We start from the raw sequence: 20,450 nt of genomic DNA on the forward strand, positions 1-20,450 counted from the left end.
ACTATAGAGATAACATGCAGTTTTTGGCTTATAATCTTAAACTAAAGTGCAAATTTGACAGGGTTAGAATGTTCATCGGGTTAAGATCTATCTGCTAGGAAATTTTCAGATGAATCAGACAATCCCTTGTTTGGGTTACTGCCCCTTGATAAGTTTAAGGAAATTTTGAAGATTTTGGTTATTATCTTGTATATTATTATAGATAGAGATAAACTGTAAACAGAAATAATGTTCAGCAAAGTAAGATCTAAAAATAAGTCAGTTGAACCAAAATTGACAATTGACACCTGAAGGAGTCATAGCCCTTCAAAGTACATTTTTAACAATTTTTCTTAATTTTTTTTAATCTTTTACAAAAATCTTTTCCCCTGAATCTATTGTCACAAATTTAACCAAACTTGGCCACAATCATCATTATGATATCTACTTTACAAAATGTGTCCGACATGGCTAAAAATAGAACATAAGGGTAAAAATGCAAATTTGGCTTATATCTCTGAACCAAAAGCATTTAGAGCACATCTGACATGAGTAAAAATGTTCTTCAGGAAATGAACTATCTGTCCTGAATTTTTGTAGACGAATCAGACAACCTCTTGTTGGGTTGCAGACCCAGAATTTGTAATTTTAAGGACATTTTGCAGATTTGTGTTAGTATCTTGAATATCATTATAGATAAAGATAAACTGTAAACAGCAATAATGTTCAGCAGAGTAAGATCTACAAAATTTTCAATTGACCCCTTAAGGAGTTATTGCCCTTTATAGTCAAGTTTTAACAATTTTTCGTAAATGTTTGTTATCTTCTCCACTAAATCTACTGGGCCAAATAGAATTAGATTTAGTCAAAATTTTCAATAGGGTATCTTGATTGAAAAATGCAACATATGGGGCTACTATAGAAGTCTATGGCAAAATTGTAAAAAAACAATTTCAAATGGTCACAACTTCAAAACTAATTTGAATAATGATAAGGTGTCTTAAGTAACTATTGTAAGACTACAATGGGATACATTGATTTTTTTCATTAGGAGAGTGCAATTCTGTCAGGGGGCATGCTTTAAATGTCTGCTTTGATATTTTTCATTTTTCAGAATTATTCAGTTACTAGAAACCATTATTATATCGTCATTTTCAGCATACTTATATTGGGTGAATTACCTGATTGTACATGATTTCTAAAACCACAATGGAAACAGACGAGCGACATAGGCTCTTGAGAGCCTCTAGTTTTATAGTGTGATTATGTGATGTAGATTAAACATTTGGTTTTGTTCATATAGTGCTGATTAGATATAAACAGTTTGTAAAAGACTTTTTTGTAACATTGTGTCGTATTTGCAGACATTTTACATAAAAAGTAAATATATAAATCAAAATGATAATAATTATTATTGTATTGGTCATATTTTAGAGTTTATTTGTTAGTTTTGGCAATGAAACTTAGAAGAAGCAGATCCTTTAATGAGTGTTAAGAGAGACAATAAACAGACGTTTGTTTTAACTAGCTGTCAGTAACTGCGAGTACTCTAAAATCGTACTTTCATGATAATTTGAAATGTTTACTTATTTTGTGTAATATCTCGTCTCATTATTTTAATTTGTACCACCTTTGATAAGTATTTGGTATGAGTATTTGATATGACGATACATTTTCATTTCTGTTTTCGTACTATGAACAACAAATTTATTTATTTTGTAAAAATTATTTCCGTACTTCATGTACTCCTGACAACAAATATATTATATTTGAATTTACCTTTACGATTTTCACACCATTTTTCCAAGATTATAGCTGTCTTTCTAATATTTATTTACATCTACCCTTTTTTTAATTAATAGTGTATGTATATTGTGTTGTAGAACTTTTTGATTGAGTAAAGCCATTCCAGTTGATATTTTGTGGTCTTTCTATGTTGTAATGTTACACTACTATTTCAGGTTAGGGTGAAGTTCGACGCCTGCTAAAGCGTTTAACTGTATTTGCATTTGTTTGCAACTGTCCTAAGTCAGGAACCTGTTGTTCAGTGGTGTCAGTTGTTGATGTGGTTCATAAGTGTTTCTTGTTTTTTATATAGATTAGACAGTTGGTTTTCCTGTTTGAATTGTTTAACACTAGTCATTTTGGGCCCTTTATAGCTTACTGCTAGTTGTGAGCCAGGGCTCTGTGTTGCACGCTGTACTTTGACCTATAATTGTTTACTTTTTACACATTGTTGGTTGGATGGAGAGTTGTCTCATTGGCACACATACCACATCTTCTTATTGCTTTTTAGAACTGTCCCACTCTGGCACATATCTCTACCCTACCGGCTCTATGTTGGAAGGTACAATATTATTTCCTAGGGTTCACGTTGCCATCAAGAGGAATCCCTTTCACTTCTGGTAAAAGAAGGGAGGTGTCATCTCCGCAGTTACATGTAATACAGGCTGTAGGCAAATAAAAAAATAGGAGGGACTGTTGATTTTTCAGAGGTTTGTGAAACCAGAGGGGGTTTCTCTGTCCAGTCCTTTCGTGTACGTAGGAAGGATATTTGTGACACTTATATTATGATAGGGTCCCCGATATGCTCTTTACAATTCAATGTTCATTGTTTGTGGATAACTATTGTCTCCCTGGAACTGGCAAAACATTTTTATCTGCGGCCTATCAAAAATCCACAAACACGTCATGTTGTATCTATATATATTATTTGCATTTTTAGTTATAAATTTTCTGTATTTATTCTACTTTGAATTGATAGTTTTCAATGTCAGTGATCCGTTTATTAATGTCTCTCATTTGTATTTTTAACTTGTGTCATTCTAGTCTGTTTATTGATCAATAATGGTCATAAGGCGTTCAAATGAAATCACACACAATCTACTGTTTTCCGTGGTTATGTATTTTCCATGCATACGATACAGTATAAGTGCAGATAGAAATGCATCCAAATTTAACGCGTTGTTTTAGGAACGTTGTAAATGATAAACATATACAATTCGCGAAAAAATCACTAACGTACGAGGATTTCAAAATATTTGCAAATGAAAACGTAGATGATATATGGATAAGCACTCAAAATTTGTACACAAATTTTACACAAATGATGACGACTGTTCACTTTTCTATCATAAAGTAATTAATATTTTACAGTTATTTGTATTTTTTAGTTTTGATGTACGGCATAAATAACTGTTCGACTATGATGCATTAATATGACTCTGCGACGTATCTAAGCGCAAACAAAAGGTAATTGGGAAAGCCAACATGTGATAACAAGGTTTTTTCTATCTGTAGATACAAAAGGAACACATGCACCTGCATTTCTTTCTTTTGCAAGGGCTATGTACTGCTTATATAATAATGTATCAAAATTATAAGAAAATATCAACAGTAGATTTTTTAAGGTTTGATCTTGTATTGGCAAGAAAAGTGTCTACGGCTTTTGATTACCAATACTTGTATGATCTCACAAAAAGTTAATCTCATATAGCCTACATTTGACTTAATTCAATTACCTTCAATTATGAAACGCTTAACACACAGTCGCTTGAATAAAAATCTCATTCCGTTTGAAAATTCTGTAATTCTTTCGGGAAAGTATTGAAATAATATTTTTTACAATAACTGTAACGTTTTGTGTCTTACGTAAACTATTAAACATATTTAATAAATTTTAGTCTTAAACGGTCATTTTGACCTTAATAGGATCTGAAAAAGTCTGAATAATAAATTATTTGGTCGTATTCAGCTTTTCAGTCTCATCCGCTGCCTTTAATCTAGTAATATTTTCACACAAATCAGTATGATGGTGATATCAACAGATTAAAAGTAGCTAATGAACAGATCTCAATTGACACAAATGATTGACTGCAAGCGAAATTACATTTTTGTCTATATTCTTTTAATTGGAATAAAATTATTTTAGCCACAGTACACAATTTTAAAAGTTTTTGTTTTAACTAAAATCAGCTATTTTACAACACTTACTGTAAAACTTATTAATCATTCAACTTTTCAACTGCATGATTTATGTTAAATTTACAATACAGAAAAAGGTTCCTGTATCCCATACAATAGGAGTTATATTTTTACAAACAAACTAATAGCTTACCGATGATTTGCCATTAATACAAAATCATTTAAAGAACAAAAACACCTAGTTATTAACAAATTAGCAATGCAAACAATACCTGACGAGCTTTCTAGCTTTCTTTATCTATCCTTACTCGAGGGAATTTTCGAAAATGCTTTGAATTTTGGTACCTAGCTAGTCAGGACTTGAAACTTGTGATGACATGAAACCGCAATTTTGATTCGATCATTTTCCTGTGACTACCCCACTTTAACTAGAGTTCCCACACTGGAAGCAGTACAGTTTTTGAATCGGCATACTCTTTCGAAACATCAGAGAGCAATTCAATTTTCATTAGTTCGTATCGCTCATTCTTTAATCTTTTATGTTTTGTTTTTGTAGATTGCTCATTGACTTTATGTCGTTTTGGTTTGGTGCCATGATATTGTCAGTTCGTTTTCTACTTATGAGTTTGACTATCACTAGTAACGGGTTTTACTACTGAAACGGTCATTTTAAACCAACCAACTCTTAAATGCTGAAATTACAGCAAGGAAAAATGTCAAGATCTTTTTCAGTTGTTTAGTACATGTTCAGTACACTAACTATCGCGATCGATTAAGTACCAGTCAGTACTGGTTCAGGTAATTAAGAAAAAACGACTAGCGTTGAATCAAGTACTGTCAAGTACATTTTAGTACACGTCTATTAATCGATACAATTGTTGTCCAGTACTTTTCAGTGTATTTAAATTACACGAGGATTGCTTCCCTTTGATAAGCAGAGGTATCGAAATAAAAAAAAAAAAAAAACGCGAAAAAAAATTAAAGAATAACAATGAATAATAATTCTGATGATCATTCTTTAATGGTTACGCAAAAATAAAATATTGATGACTGTAAACTGACTAGTACTATACAGCTGTGTAAATCGATTTCAGGATATACGTAAAGATTCAAATGTAGAAAAGTCCCGATAGCTTTCGAAAATATTTACGCTATTATTTCGCGCCATTTGTTTGTTGATAGTCACTTGCTGTGTCCGATTGAAGTAACGTAAGTATATATTTTGAAGACATTTTGACTGTTTCGATTGATATACATATACATTCCTTACATTACAAGAGTGTTTGTTTGATCTGTGAACTACTTGTATGATCATCAACTGTTGATATCGACGACTTTCATAAAAAAAAGGGGGGGGGGGGGTTTGGTTATACAGCTGTTCATTGGAATTCCCGTTCTTCGACATTTACATTTAAAACAAAGTAATCTAAAACGAGCAGCTGATCATGTTATAAAATTTAGCCTTAGCATAAAAAAAATCATGGACAGCAGGGGCGGATCCAGCCATTTTTAAAAGAGGGGGTCCAAACCCAGGATAAAAGGAGGGGAGCGGGGTCCAACCGGATCCTGGTCCGTTCGCCCAAAATCACGTTCGCTCCCATTCTCGTTTGTGCTTTTCACGTTCGCACCCCACACGTTCGCACCATGGATCCGTTCACACCCGTTTATTAAGGTTTGTGTTGAATATGTTTTTAATCATGCTTTAGTTAGTGTTTTGCTTTAAAAAATAGATAAAATAATTTTTTTTTATGTTTTTAAAATGAAGTGACATTCTAAAAAACGTAAACAGGTTTTCTTTTGTAGATTATTTTAACTTTGACGAAATGAATAATGAATATTGTCATGATAATCAATGATTACGTCATTCGTCTCCAAGACTTGTAAAAGAGAGAGAGAAGATTCCGAACTCGTCACAAGCTGTAAAATAATCATCTTTCATTTTTTTAATTTAATTGGTTTTACTCCTACCAAGCTCACTACTTGTATTTTACTTTACACCAACATATAACAGTAATACCAAATTACTTTGTAAATACCAATTAACGGTAATCTTAAATAAATTAATAATTAATCATCTAATAAAAAAAAAATATTTCATATAAAAAATTCACAAATTTTTATTCATTAAAATATAAATATTTTGATATATTCATCTAGAAAACATGTAATAATTCTAACGGTATTTTAATAAAAATAGTGGCTAACGGGCCCAGGAGGCGAACGTGTGGGGTGCAAACGTATAGGGTGCGATTGTGTTTTGGGAGCGAACGGACCTGATACCTGATACCTTTGGCCGGTCCAACCATATTTCCAATTCAAAAGTATAATATTGATCGTCAAAAAGGGGGTTTCAACCCCTGGGAACCCACCCCCTGGATTTGACACTGGACAGCTCAGCGGGATAAAACTATTGACAAGCATGACAAAGGAGCGAGCTGCCTGTTGGACCTAGACTAATATATTAGTGTTGAAGTCTTAGATCGGATGAAAATAATTCAACATTTTATTTGTACAATCAGAAGTCAAAGTTTTATCTTTATACACGAGTATCAAGTTGTGTTTTGGGAAGGAGTTATATTACAGAACAGCTGACCTGCACAATAGCTTCCTACTGTGACACATTAACATAAACATTGTAACATATGAAATTTACTAGAAAATGCACACGAACTCGAAAGTTGTCTATTCTGAGGTAAAAAAAGCACTTAGTTATATTAAAGTGGCACATGTGTCTCTTTCGGTTTGACAATTTCCCATTACGAGATATGTTTTTCCTATTCAGCTTAACTGAATTCAAAGATGAAGCGTGGTAGGGAAAAATATAAAATTTACAATTGGTACAACATTATTTTGTAATATCCCATGATATTTCTTAACACTTTCTCTTTCTGACAGGTACATGTCTAAAACTGCGAAAACGGGTGTTTCACATTTGCATGGATTTGGAGATTAACAGACGTTGCATTTGCGCACACAAAAAATTTCACATTTGTGCGACTTAAACCTATATATTATAATATAGATCTACCTGTATATTAAACATGGTATTAAATACTCCAATCTTAATTGTTTAGGATTGTCAGTTTTACTAGCGAAGGTTAAGTGGTTCTCTCATGGCACTCCAACTCCCTCCACCAATATGCACAGACTATATATACTAAAACATATGTTGATGTCATATTTATTTTTTGTGTTATTTGCTCCTCATGCTCCCAACAAAGAAAACTGTTTTTGTCGAGCCTGCGACTTTTGTCGCAAAAGCGAGACATAGCGATCCTGCATTCCGTCGTCGTCGTCGGAGGCGTCCACAAATATTCACTCTGTGGTTAAAGTTTTTGAAATTTTAATAACTTTCTTAAACTATTTTAGATTTCTACCAAACTTGGACAGAAGCTTGTTTATGATCATAAGATAGTATCAATAACAACATTTGAAAAAAAAAATCCTGTTTATCCGTATTTTACCTATAAATGGACTTAGTTTTTCTACCAGTTAACATTACATTCACTCTGTGGTTAAAGTTTTTTTTAAATATTAATAACTTTCTTAAACTATCCTGGATTTCTACCAAACGGGGACAAAAGCTTGTTTATGATCATGAGGTAGTATCTAGAGGTAAATTTTGTAAAAGAAAATCCTGTTTTTCCGTATATTACTTATAAATTGACTTAGTTTTTCTGCAGGTTAACATTACATTTACTCTGTGGTTAAGTTGTTTTTAAATTTTAATAACTTTCTTAAACTATCCTGGATTTCTACAAAACGTGGACAAAAGCTTGTTTATGATCAAAAGCTAGTATCTAGAGGTAAATTTTGTAAAAAAAAAATCCTGTTTTTCCGTATATTACTTATAAATGGACTTAGTTTTTCTTCCAGTTAACATTACATACGTTTTGTACAGTCTGCAGTTAAAAGTTTTTAAAACACTTTATAAGATTCATAAAACATCCTGGATTTTTACCAAACTTGGATAGAAGCTTCTTACAATCAAAAGATAGTATCTAGAGGAAATTTTTAATGATGTTTCCCCATTTTTGTTGAGCCTGCGACTAACAGCAAAGAATAGGCGAGACACTGGGTTTCCGTGGAACCCTTACGAATTTTTTATGGAAAGGAACAAGCTAATCTACATCCCTTTTTCATGCAAACATTTTCTTTTCGTCAGTTATGTTTTAATAAAATAAAGTTAAATATCTTATGTTTGGTTCTTGTTGCTACATGTGCATGTATATTTGTACGCTTGAAGGTTTTCTCCTACCTTAATAAAAGTTGTTGTTATTGTGATTTTCTTCTTGGAATATAATTCTAGATTATTTACAATATTTGTTACACCATACATATGAACTAAAGAAACAAATTCATTCTCAATATATATATATATTTTTTTTTTGTAGATGATTCCAAGCTAGAAAAATGAAGCAGTCTACAAATAATAAATGAGCACTTCTGATTTGTAGGAAATATAAATGTCAATCGCTGATAGTTGCAAGTTATGAAACAGAGGATGAATTCATAATTTTGTGTAACTATTCATTGATTTTGGAAAAATGAATAGCTCAAACAGCATTGTACAGTACCACGAAGTGATTTTAAAATGGACAAGAAGCAAATAATGCATTGAATAAATAGCAAATTTATAATTTGTAAGAAAGATAATACAACTGGATGGCTGTTAATACCTTGGATAATTATTCACTCGAAATAGTAATTTGAAATTATTGGAAATCAAAGTCTTAGTGCATATATTTGTAGTGCATCATACATGTATCTGAAATTGATTATTGACTTGGATATATATTTGTCTGAAATAGCAATTTGGAATAATAAGATTTCATAGATTCAGTGAATATTTATGTTATAGTACACCTTAATTTTCTGAATAGGTTGCAATTGTTTACCACCAATTGTCTCTTTACTGTGCTTAACGTCTGAATGTGAACCGGTACACGTACTTATGATAATCTTAATTACAAATGGACTGTTTATAACCAAACTGGCATTTTATTCTGGTCTGAAGCATATTAAAAAAGTCTTCAAAGTATTATTTTATTTATATGACCATTGATCACAGCTGCTTTTGCTATTAAACAAAATTCAGTTAACAATAAACATTCAATTACATGTACATTTAATTATATTCATGATATTTTAGTCTTGTATACAATATAAAATAAGAGATGTAGTATGATTGCCGGTGAGATAACTATCAACCAGAGACCAAATGAGATAGATGTACATGTACATGAAGCAACATAAGGTCAATGTACAATCTTCAAGGATGAGTAAAATTGATACTTCATAGCAACATAAGGTTAATGTACAGTCTTCAAGGATAGGTAAAACTGATACTGCAAGATAAGAAGCTATGAAAGGACAGACATAAGAAAAAAACATAAAACAATTCAAAATTGAAACCCATCAGCCTCGTTTATGTACAGTATTTAAATACGATATTGCAACAAATAACCGCTGAAAATTTGCCTACCAATTTTAATATGGGTGATTGTAAGTTAGATTCTTATTCTAGACTCAAAATAAGTATTTGCTACTCCTCAGTATATACGGTATACATGACAAAGCACATAGAATTCAGGAAAAGAGTTGAATATCTTTCAGCAAACTCTTTCTTTTTTGAGGCAGCATGCTTAAAATCTAGTTAAACCTAGATCGGTCTACTACAAACTAAAGCAGGTTTCATACATATGTGTATTAAAATGGTGTCGATCTTGATATGCATAGTGTTTGCCATTGATGTAAAGCCACCTTCATTCATTGAACTAGAAAGATAAAAAACATGTGAATACCAGTGTTAACATGGTTAATAGAGGTCACCAGCTGGGGTCCAAGGCGCATTTAAAAACGTTCATTTAAGGCTATGATACAATACCAACAATTCCGAGACGGTAATAGTATGTCCCACTTTTTGACCAGATTGAATGAAGTCCTAAATTTTCTTGTAGTCTGGATGCAAGGGAGCTCCTTAATCATGTTAATGTCTGTTTTTATTAAATTTTGCTGAATTTTATCTCCAGCTGTTATTCTTTATACTTTGGCACCCCATTAATTTCTATTCTTTATATTATTTGCCATTATTATCCATTGATTTAACCCCATCCAGACCTACATTACGGTGGATTCTTATGTATTAGCAAATTCACTTCAAGAAAAATTGTCTTCTTAAGGATATTTAATTTATTGGGTTTGCCAAAGTCTAAATACAGTTCTTTAGAAAATGTGTTCTTCATTGAACATTTTATTTCTAGGTTTATGTATTACCACGAAATCCAAATTGGGGCAATATTTGGTATCCAAAAATAATAATAAATCCAAAGTAGTAGAAATTTCGGGGCCTTTTATAGCTGAATATGCGGTATTGGCTGTGCTCATTGTTGAAGGCCGTACGCGGTGACCTATAGTTCTTAATTTCTGTGTCATTTTGGTCTACTGTGGAGAGTTGTCTCATTGGCAATCATACCACATCTTCTTTTTTATATCCACCCATCAAACAAAAAAAAAAAAAAACATATGTCTAAAGGTCAACACCTACTTGGAAAAAAAGTTCGCTGGAAATTTTCACTAGAGAAAAAAGATAAGATGTGGTTTAGTTGCCAATGAGACAAAAACCCACCAGAGACTAGATGACGTAGAAGTTATCAACAAACAACTCTATATATAGGTCACTGTACGGCCTTCAGCATTGAGTAAAACTAAGAATGTATATAAATCCTTGGCAAAACCCAAACAGCGTATTATCTCCAAATTGGACCTCTCCGACTGTGATTTGTTAAAAAGAAAAACAACTCTCCGACTGTGATTTGTTAAAAAGAAAAACAATTTCATCTCGATTATGATTAATTACATGCATGGTAATCAGGAATCTGATTACAGTAGTTGTCGTCTGTTTATGTAGTTCAAACGTGTTTCTCGATTCTCGTTTCTCATTTTTATATCGATTAGACCGTTGGTTTTTCCGTTTGAATGGTTTTACACTAGTAATTGTTTGGGGCCCTTTATAGCTTGCTGTTCGGTGTGAGCCAATGTTCCGTGTTGAAGGCCGTACCTTGACCTATAATGGTATACTTTTATAAATTGCAACTTGGATGGAGAGTTGTCTCATTGGCACTCATACCACATCTTCCTATATCTATATATGGTGTATATTATTTTGTAACACAGCAACAAACGACAACCACTGAATTACAGGATCCTGACTTGGGACAGGCACATACAAAATGTGGCAGGATTAAACATGTTTGAAGGCGCCAACACCTCCCCCCGTTTTTACCTGGGACTAGGTGTAACAGTACAACATAAGTACAAACTATAAAAATCTGTTGAAAAAGGCTAAACTCATCAGATCGATACAAAGCAGAAAAACATCAAACAAAAACGCAGACTAGACGTGACATGGTATTCATACACCCCCACAAAGTTCAGATCTGAGAGAACTCTCAGCTAATGACAGCTAGTTCAAAGCCAATACCAACTAATAATAACAAATAATGTATCTAACACTAAAATGACCACTCGTGTTAAAATCCCGGACAAGTTTACCTTTTTATTCATAACAAATTCCTTTTTCTATTTTTGTGTTTAAAAAAAGGAGATTCATATATTTGATAAACTTGATTTTTTGTCAACAGGATATCATGCCCACTGAGACATTTAACTTGATGCACCAGCCATCTAAATTAAGTGCATGTATGGACACACACAACCCATTGCAAGAACACTTTTCAGGGGTCATTATATGATATGTTATGATATGTTGCAGGGCACTCACTTCCCAAATAATACTTTGACGGATGCCGGTTAATATATTTGCTCTTCATCAAGGTTGTCTTACTTTGCAAAACCTCATTTAATTGTTCTTGATCACTGAAATGATTGTCCCTGGACATTCAAAAAACCACAATGATTGAATTAGTTCCAGTTAATTTTTAATATGAATATTGCGGAAGTAAAAAGTTAATTCTATCGATTGAAGAAAAATAGTAGACAAAAAAAAAAGCATATGTTATAATTTACCAAAAAGTGACGCTTCATAAAATCGACATTACAAGTTAAATTCTTTGTTACTATATTTTTTGATTTTTTTCACACCAGGCTAACATCAAATGATTTATTTTTTTGTCGCTAATTTTATTTTATGAATTTAGAATTAATAATAATAACAAATACTTTCAACCTGACTAGTTTTTTTTTCTTTCTCCCAGATCAAAATATTTTTTTCAGAAAAAAAATAAACATAACCCCCTTTAATGGTCGGACCCTATGAAAAAAATAAACGCAAATGGGACCTGTTTCATATTTGAATGATTTAATTTGTAACAGATATTATACAAACATGTACATGTATATCGAATCACGACAACTAAAAACCTAAAATACAAATGTATATTAACCAGTAAAATGAAATTTATTGTAGAATAAAAACATATGATTCGAGTGTTTCATACCGATTAAAACAATCCTTATTTTAACAATCTTTATTTTAGTGGCCGAATAAGGTTGATTCCATGACCAGGTGTTCAGTGTTCGGTGACCCGTATCGAATCACTTTATACATGCATCAGACAAATAAACAAAAAAGCTAATCGCTAATCCAATCAACTAGGATGTCCACCTCGGCTTTAAATCACATTTTTCAATCAGCTGAAAGTTACCTGAATGTATTTTTAAGTTCTAACTTTTAAATTAAAAATAAAATCATGCATATGCACAAGCGTTATGTGTTTGCACATTTTATTTCTACAAATTACCAAATTATTGTAACTCTCTTTTCGAAGGTACTTTTAAGGATTATGATACAATGTAGAGAAAGGGGTTTAAATAGTCAGTTTTAAAACATGCTGTCGTGTTACCATATAAAATACAAATGCTCACAAGTTTCAGACATAGGCTTTCCTTAAAATTTATAAAATATTAGATCATAATAACTTGTATGTATACCTATGGAAGATTTGCACGTACTTTCACGGCAAAGGCTGCATGACTGCATTCTCTATAGACGACACGTTGATGTCATATTTTTTTCATTTGCCAAATTGAAATTATCTCACACCAAATTTATTATTTTTAAACATTGAATTTCCTAGATGAATTCATATAATACACAATCCTTGCTGAGCGAACATGTTCAAGTTGAGTAAGAGATTATAAATAAACATTATTTTTTTTCTAAAAAAAGAAATTAATTAATTTAGAAAAAAAAAATCTTTTCAGCTCCTAAATTAAAAAAAAATATCACAGTATCACAGCTTCTTGTGTATATATAGATATATACTAACCTTGAGCTTCAAAACATAATGTCATTTCATGAAAATGATCGATTGATAATTACATAACGTCCAGTGGCAAATATTACATGCATGTTCAGAACATTTTTTTATAAAAATAAAATGGGCGTTGATGGCAGATCTTTCATTGTTTCCGTTAAATCAATTGTTATACACTATAAGGGTAAACCTGTCTACTATTATTGACTGTATTTTGGTCTCGTGATGACTTCTGGATATTGCTTTCTTGGGGTTGCTGTCTTTTCATTTATACCCACTGTATTTGTACAAATGTACATTCATACTTTATGTTACTTTAGTTAAATAGTTGAAAGTCGTGGTATTGAGTATTGTTTTAGATAAAGTATAATCGTGAAATAAAAAAATTTACATACTTGACATTCGTTCATTTTCTTGATCAACATAACTGACAAATAAAAACCCTCAAATATTCGATTCATTGTTTACTGTTAATTTTCACCGAAAAGAACAATTATAACACTACACGTGAGAAAATAAACTGGAAGCGTGAAACAACAGTGTACGTTATATTATTATAATGTATTTCAGACTATTTGGTGGGGGTGCGTCTAAACACTGCCAAGGACTCCTTAGTGCACTAAGGACTTATAATATGCCACTAAGGACTAGAAGGGGTGCTATTACATGTAAAGAAAATTATTATCATGGTAGAGATTGATATTTAATGCAAAAATTCCAAATTTTATCGAAAAAGAATCACATGAACGATGTTTAGGCACGTGCCGGTTTTTCTTTGATTTTGTCGAAAATTAGTGAACCGTCAGACACGTGTCAAATTACATAACTTATTACACTATTATCTTAAAAAAATGAAAGATTAATTATTTGCATAAGAAAATAACCCAGACATTAGATAGTTTACCATACAATTTCTTAGGGATTTTTAAAGGCAACAGTAGTATACCGCTGTTCGAAACTCATAAATCGATAGAGATAAAAACAAATCTGGGTTACAAACTAAAACTGAGGGAAACGCATCAAATATAAGAGGAGAACAACGACACAACAAAAACACAACATTAAAATGTAACACACACAGAAACGAACTATAATATAGCAATGGCCATTTTCCTGACTTGGTACAGGACATTTTAAGAAAAAAATGGTGGGTTGAACCTGGTTTTGTGGCATGCCAATCCTCCCGCTTTAATGGCAACGTCAAACACAACACCAAAACGACAACATCACATGACAGGACCACAATACAAAAAAATGGGAGAACATATAGGACAAAGAAACACACGAATAATAGCTGACAAAAGGTACTAGGCTTAAAATTCAATACGCCAGACGTGCGTCTCGTCCACACAAGACCATCCAGTGACGCTCAGATGAAAAAAGCTTGAAAGCCAAAACAAGTACAAAGCCAAAGAGAACCGAGGACCAAAACTTCCAAAAAGTTGCGCCTAACACGGCCAGGGTTTTCTGCCTGGGACAAGAACATCCTTATTATTTAGAATAATTTATAATTTTGCAAACAGTAAATTTTATAAAATGACTATATAATAGATGTACATGATAAAACCGAAGTGGGGACTAACTACAGAATAAAAACGGATACATTACATAAAACAACTTAATCCAACTTATAAAAATACACAGCCGAGTTAGCCAAAGCATCAACGCACAAAGTGACGTCACATTTGAAATTCTAAAAAAACACACAAAGTGACGTCACATTTGAATTTGTAAAAATATTTCCCAAAAATAAGATAGGATTAGGATTGATTCAAGATTAGATTTGTAATACTGACATTACATTTATTAATAACAATGAAAATTACAATACTTATTTAATATCAAATTGTGGTAATAATTAGATAATTAATTGTATTATCTAGCTATGTCGGTGTTTCTTCTGAATCAAACTGTAAACCAAATATATCGTATAAATTTCGTTGAACCAAACTAAAATCTAATAAATGAAGGGGGTGATTAATTATCTTTACCATAACCATGATAACACACGAATATAACAGAAAAGACGTTAAAACATTTGACAAAATCCGACGAGAATAACAAATATAACATCAAAATTAAATACATGAATTTGGGATAGAAAGGTACCGTGACACATCTTATAGCAATGCAGTTTCACACTCAGCAAAACAGTCACAATCGGGAATAAGTCACGTTCGTTAGTTAAAAGATCAGACGACGTAATGACAAACCACAATCTAACACGTGGTAAAAATGTCCTTAGTTAGTTTGGACAAAGACACATCGTATGGACTAACCAATTCGTGATGGTGTCCGTAAATTTACGGAGTGTCATTTTTAATCTGTCCTCCTCATAACATCTGGTTAACACCACTGGTAGAATATATCTCATCACAATATATTTGAAGCCCATCTTTAACTGTAGAAAGAATAGTAGTCACTACTTTCGAAAGATGTTTAGTCGAACATTTTGATGACCCAAAATTTTTATAAATGTTTTTAAATCTTTAGTTTTAATTCAACATCTATAGTTTAAAATCTAAAGTATATATCAGTTAATTCAATGATAAAATATAGAAAATTGTTTAGTGTTTTTTTAGGTAAAGAAAAATGTTTTTCTGGCAAAAATATATCTTTTGCTCTAAATTAACACATACGATTCTGATAATATTAAGAACATTGTAACCTAAGTCTCGAGAATTATTCGTAGATTAAGGCTTTTTTGAATATTTGAACCCGCTGCATTTGTTTGCACTTGTCCTAAGTCAGGAACCTGTTGTTCAGTGGTTGTCGTTTGTTGATGTAGTTCATAAGTGTTTCTCGTTTCTCATTTTACAAATAGATTAGACCGTTGGTTTTCCTGTTCGAATGGTTTTACACTAGTCATTTTGGGGCTCTTTATAGCTTGCTGTTTTGTGTGAGCCAATGTTCCGTTCTTTGACCTATAACGGTTTACTTTTTACAAATTGTGACTTGGATGGAGAGTTGTCTCATTAGCACTCATACCGCATCACCTTGTATCTATTTTGAGCATAGAATATCAACTTTTAATATTGTCGACATTTTTATTCCTTTTGTTTTGATAACTCTTTAATACATAAACATTTTAACAAGCTGGCCATATTCTAACTTTATAGTTGACGCACATCCAAGCCATGCACGGAAATAACTTTATCGGAAGAGAAATAAAACAAATGCAAAATGATTTGCCTTTTAATCTTTGTAAATTAGAACAAAACATTTAATTACATATTTAGCAATAGTCTTTACAATTGTTTATTACTTAAAATAAAAAAAAGAGTATGATTGTTTAATCAGTTGTTATGTAAGTTGGTTTGTGTCAATTGATTCACTGATTTTCGGCAATATCAAAGAAAAAACCAGCACGTGCCTGATTATTGTTAAATTACTCATTTATTTGTGGTTCTTTTTCTATAAAATTTGGAATTTATGTATTAAATATCAATCTCTACCATAATATGAAAACAATGTGCATGTAACAGCACCCTTTCTAGTCCTTAGTAGCATATTATAAGTCCTTAGCAGTGTTTAGACGTACCGGTTTGGTGGAGGAGTAAATGTTGATATATGATTTTATTTAAACAGAAATATTATCATTTGTTATACATGACCACTGGCAGTGACATCTTATTAAAAATATAAATAAGGAGATATTGTATGATGCCAGTAAGACAACTATATATCAGAGTTCCAATGACAAGTATATAATTAATGACATGTATGACACAGTATGGCCTTCAACAATGAAAAGCAAATCGTTTTCCTTTTTCAATACAGAGATGTGCAGACCGTTTATACTTGTCATTTCATATTTGATTTTTGTCGTTTTACTAAAAGTAATTTTGCTTGCCGCAATCACATGTATATTATAGTATGTGAGAATGTATTTGTTTTCTTTGATCACAAAACAAATATTGTTTAAAAACCAACAGCGTCATTAAAGGATGGTATACGTGTATGATGAGTCCGTTAAGGGATTTTGTTTCAAACTTATCAATGTCCTGAAGAAAATCTGAGATTTCATGTAGTTTGATTCGAAATATAAAAAAGTTAGCCGACCGACCAGAGGAGGGACAATATTCTGCACACGGCAATCATATTAGACTTATTTTTTCGGTCACCTGGACATTCGAAATTTGTTGAATGATCTTATGAACATAAGCAATAATATACAGTTGTGAAGATTATATAATATACATACATGTATACATAATAATTGAATTTGGTATTTGTCATAATTTGCCGGGCATATAAGAATTTATCCTTTTATTTTCCGGGCATATACGAATTTATCCTTTTATTTCCCGGGTACTTTTTTGTACGGCATGGAAATTATAATTTATAAATACTCGTTCATTAAAGTAATTTACAAAAATCGAGCTTTTATTCGGGTCAAAATCTTATTTTATACAAAGCTATAAATATTGGACTCTTTTTTTCATTTATCATAAAAAAAAAAAAACAAATAGAGAACGAAGCCGACCCCCAAATGATACATGTAATTTAAAAACAATTAACAGCTATCTTACATATTTTTTTTGTTTTGCTTTTTTGGGGGGGTAAGGGGTTGGGGGTTGGGGATTGGGGTTGGGGGGTGAACAATTTTATTGTAACTATTTTGAATATTTAAAATACGCAATACATGAGGTATTTGTTGCTAAGGTTTAAATATTTACTCACGGATTTGATAACTATTTTTGGACATTTTATTTGAAAATCGTCGTTTTTTAACGACTTTTAAATATACAGAAACGGTTGGAGACTTAAGGAGCCTTTTATGTTTTAGACTGTATAAACAATATTCTTTAACTGTTATAAATTTCGATGTTATTTATTTGCTAACTAACGAAATACTAACAAACGTTTGTGTGTAGTATTTTTACAGACCTCGAATAGAAATTCATGTCATTACGGAACATATTCTTTATATATAGAAATACATTACAGTTTGTATTGTAAAAGTTATTTTCGATCATCAAAAATTTTCTTTTCATGCGAAAACTTGCTATATTTTTTATGATTGCAATAGAGTATATTTGATATTAAAAAATGAACAAAATACATTGCAAATTGAATGATATTTAATGAACTTTAATCTCATAAAACTACATTTCATAGATAAAATTGATATTTACAATAACAAAGTTTAATTGTCCAATTTAATCAATTGAGTATAAATTGTTCAAAGGTTACAATTTGTAAAATTTGTCAAAAGCCAATTTCGGCCGTTAAAGCTAGGTAAATTTGTACGCAATTCCGAGGACATATTTCATTTAGTTTTATTTGGGTTCATTTAACTGTCACATAGATTTTATTTTTGACAATTGAACAAAACAAAGAATTTTTTTTAACGGAAGGAAATGAATATAATTGAGAAATCAGGGTATTGAAAAAAAGCTCGAATAAAGGGAGACAAACCTTATGAATCTACACAAACAATTTTATGTCCAAATTCATAGATGTACCTGATACTGAACGCTCCTGAAAATTCCAAAACACTTATTTTATCGATGAACTGACGTGTACTTAAATGTACTTGACAGTACTTGATTCAACGCTAGGCGTTTTTTCTTAATTACCTAAACCAGTACTGACTGGTACTTAACCGTCGCGATAGCTAGTGTACTGAACATGTACTGAACAACTAAAAAAGATCTTGACATTTTTCCTTGCGGTTATTTCAGGCATTTAAGAGTTGTTTGGTTTAAAATGACCGTTTCAGTAGTAAAACCCTATTATTTTGGTATCTTGGACCTCTCTTATGCATATGACAATGCTCGTGTCACATGGTATTGTAATTGATATCTATCATGTGGGTTTCCCATGGGTCAATATTCTTTTTCGCCACCTCTTTCACAAAAACAACTTATTTTTCGCCACTTTCAATGTTTTTATTTTCGCCAACTAACATTATCACTCTTTTTGTTTAAAATTTGCCACATTGATGTCTATTATAATTCTGAATATCTTGTTTTATTCTACATTGTAACAAATTCACATTCGATAAAAACCAAAATCTGAATTACGTTTTAAAATATACAGTAAATTGCAATCATAATTTTTTACTTCTGCCGGGGAACACATGATCAATCAATAATATGTTTATCGGATATTTTCGATCTAGGTGAAGGATAAACACTCAAGTGAGAGGATGTTCTGGCTTGTTTATATTTTTCTTCATAACAATAGTTTTCTTTCCTGGACCAATGTAAAAAAAGTTAAGATAAAAAACTCTGCTTCAATCAGGTTCGTCGCTAAAACGAGTGTAAAGTACCCACTTGAAACAATTGTTTCTATCAAAGCAATAGGATAAAGTTAAAAGTTAGAGATTATCCTTATCTTTAAACATTTTTCGTCATAACAACTGTTTTCTTTTCCGGGTCATCGTAAAAAAGATGGGGCGTTAAACTATAGTACAAACACGTGCCGCTCTAACACGATTGTGAAGTAATCACTTATAAACAATAATTTCTATCACAGATTAAAAAAAAAATATCCTTTAAGTGACATGGGATGTCCTTTAACCGCAATATTTCATTAAACTATACAGTCAATACCTTTATTAATTTTGATCCATAGTTGCCGATAGCTAAAAATTGCAATCAGCTGATTATTGATTTTCTATCAAAATCGTAACGAGGTCAAGGTGAATTCCAAGTATTGTTTGATGAGGGAAAAAGTGAGAAAAACCAGAAAAAGGTAAAAAAGATAGACGAAGTCGAACCGTTATATTTCTTTCGGCAAATTCTTTCGCCAATACGGAATGTTAATCGCCAAAAACATATTTTTTCGTAAAATGTGGAAACCTACGACAGTTTTCTTTTTTAAATAAGGTTTTAAGAAAATTATGACATCATAATGAGTTGCGTATGTGTTTGATTGGTATCGATAATTCATAATTAAACATGTTGATGTGTTACAATAATCTGAAATATAGCAGCAACTGCTAACCTGCAATTAAAACAATATCTTATTTTATAGGCGGAATGAATCAACTGATCCTTCTTCTTGCTGCGATGACATTGGCATGTCAGGTCAATGGTCAGATATCGGGTTTGTTTAATTTATTTGACATTCGTTTAGACTTGATATTCTTATTGTATTTCCAGTGCACATTTACGTAAATATAAATACAATTTTCCGCTCTTTGGTCGGGTTGTTGGCTCTTTGACACATTCCCCATTTCCATTCTCAATTCTGTATCATATGGAGTTCAAAAGAATTGTCAACTAACTCTTTGACCAAAACACATTTATGACTACGCGG

The 20,450-nt window shown here is 31.7% G+C and overlaps 1 protein-coding gene across 21 annotated transcripts in view; it reads left to right on the plus strand.

Moving 5' to 3' along the window:
* Positions 1–20,450, plus strand: part of LOC127723657 (deleted in malignant brain tumors 1 protein-like) — a 63,271-nt gene that overhangs the window by 15,129 nt on the left and 27,692 nt on the right. For all 21 annotated transcript variants that reach the window (XM_052230380.1, XM_052230381.1, XM_052230399.1 and 18 more), the window contains exon 2: positions 20,166–20,237. In XM_052230380.1, the coding sequence (XP_052086340.1) occupies positions 20,171–20,237 (67 nt within the window). In that variant the 5' untranslated portion in view covers positions 20,166–20,170. The remainder of the gene's footprint in view (positions 1–20,165; positions 20,238–20,450) is intronic.

Source organism: Mytilus californianus, unplaced genomic scaffold (genome assembly GCF_021869535.1).
Source record: "Mytilus californianus isolate M0D057914Y unplaced genomic scaffold, xbMytCali1.0.p SCAF_13, whole genome shotgun sequence".
Lineage (NCBI taxonomy): Eukaryota > Metazoa > Mollusca > Bivalvia > Mytilida > Mytilidae > Mytilus > Mytilus californianus.